Source organism: Monoraphidium neglectum (assembly GCF_000611645.1).
Source record: "Monoraphidium neglectum strain SAG 48.87 unplaced genomic scaffold scaffold02639, whole genome shotgun sequence".
Taxonomy (NCBI): domain Eukaryota; kingdom Viridiplantae; phylum Chlorophyta; class Chlorophyceae; order Sphaeropleales; family Selenastraceae; genus Monoraphidium; species Monoraphidium neglectum.
In genome coordinates, this window is record NW_014010989.1 from 1 (window position 1) to 1,018 (window position 1,018).

At 65.8% G+C, this 1,018-nt stretch overlaps 1 protein-coding gene across 1 annotated transcript in view; it reads right to left on the minus strand.

The window, feature by feature from the left end:
• Positions 1-741: 741 nt before the first annotated feature.
• The window catches only part of MNEG_11206 (hypothetical protein), a gene marked incomplete at both ends in the record, with an annotated part of 1,598 nt that continues 1,321 nt past the window's right edge, over positions 742-1,018 (minus strand). The window contains one exon of the mRNA XM_014040319.1: positions 742-999. Within this exon, the coding sequence (XP_013895773.1) occupies positions 742-999 (258 nt within the window). The remainder of the gene's footprint in view (positions 1,000-1,018) is intronic.

Below are 1,018 nucleotides of genomic sequence, written 5' to 3' on the forward strand. Positions count from 1 at the left end.
AGGGCTGGGGGGCGGCATGAAAGGGGGGGGGAGAGGGGGGGTTGGGAGGCTGGGTCTGGGTCGTCGGAAGGAAGGCGAGGATTCATGGGCGCGGCACGGGCGAGGCTTGGGTGCCGAGAATGGGAAAGTGCACGCTTGAGATGGTAGTTTGAGGAGGGGGAGGGGTGCGAGGAGGTTGCCGCAGTAGGGGGTATGGGAGGATGGGATTTCATGAGATGTACAGCCCCGAAAGGACCAGGCGCCCACTGAAGAGAGCGATTGGTGTGACATGGCCGCCTGTACGGGTCGATCTGGGCAAGGTCATGACTCAGCAGGGCACGGGGTTGCGCCTGTCAAGTTTCACGTCCCTGCCCGCCAGAAGGGTTTACACATGCACATCCGCGACAACACACGCTTGCACGCGCACACTCACAGCCACACAACCACACAACACGCGCAAGGACGTGCAGAATAGCACGCCCTGGCACCGTCCAGATGCACCGCCCGCCCGCAGGGAGCGCCCCCTTTGCCTCAGGACAGATTTTTGTCCGCAGCGCTCGCGGGCGCGAGGCCCGAGCGCACTCGGTAAGATAACGCAGTATTGTCGAAAGCATCATCGGCAGGGACGCCCCCACACGCGGCCCAGGCAAGCCACCCCTGCGACCAAAGACAACCCCACGCAATCGCGCCGGCACCAGACCCCCTGGCCAACGCGCCGGCCGCAGCGAGCCACACATGCCCCCGTCTCGCCCCGCAGCAGCGTCAGCGCCGCGCCGACAATGATGTCCCCGCCGCCACACCGCCCCGGCAAGGCTCACCCGGTACGTCCTCCTTTGGCGCCACATTTATGAGCTTAGTCACCAGGTAGTGGCCGTACTTGGAGCGCGCCAGCTCAAAGGCGTGGGCGCGCACCTCCTTGGCGATGGCGGCCCGTGCGTCTGGGGCGCCCTCCTTGAGGCAGAACTGGATGACGCGCGACGCGGTGTGCTGGTTGGCCAGCTCCAGGACCTTGCCCCTGAACTGGGGGATGGGGTTGGGG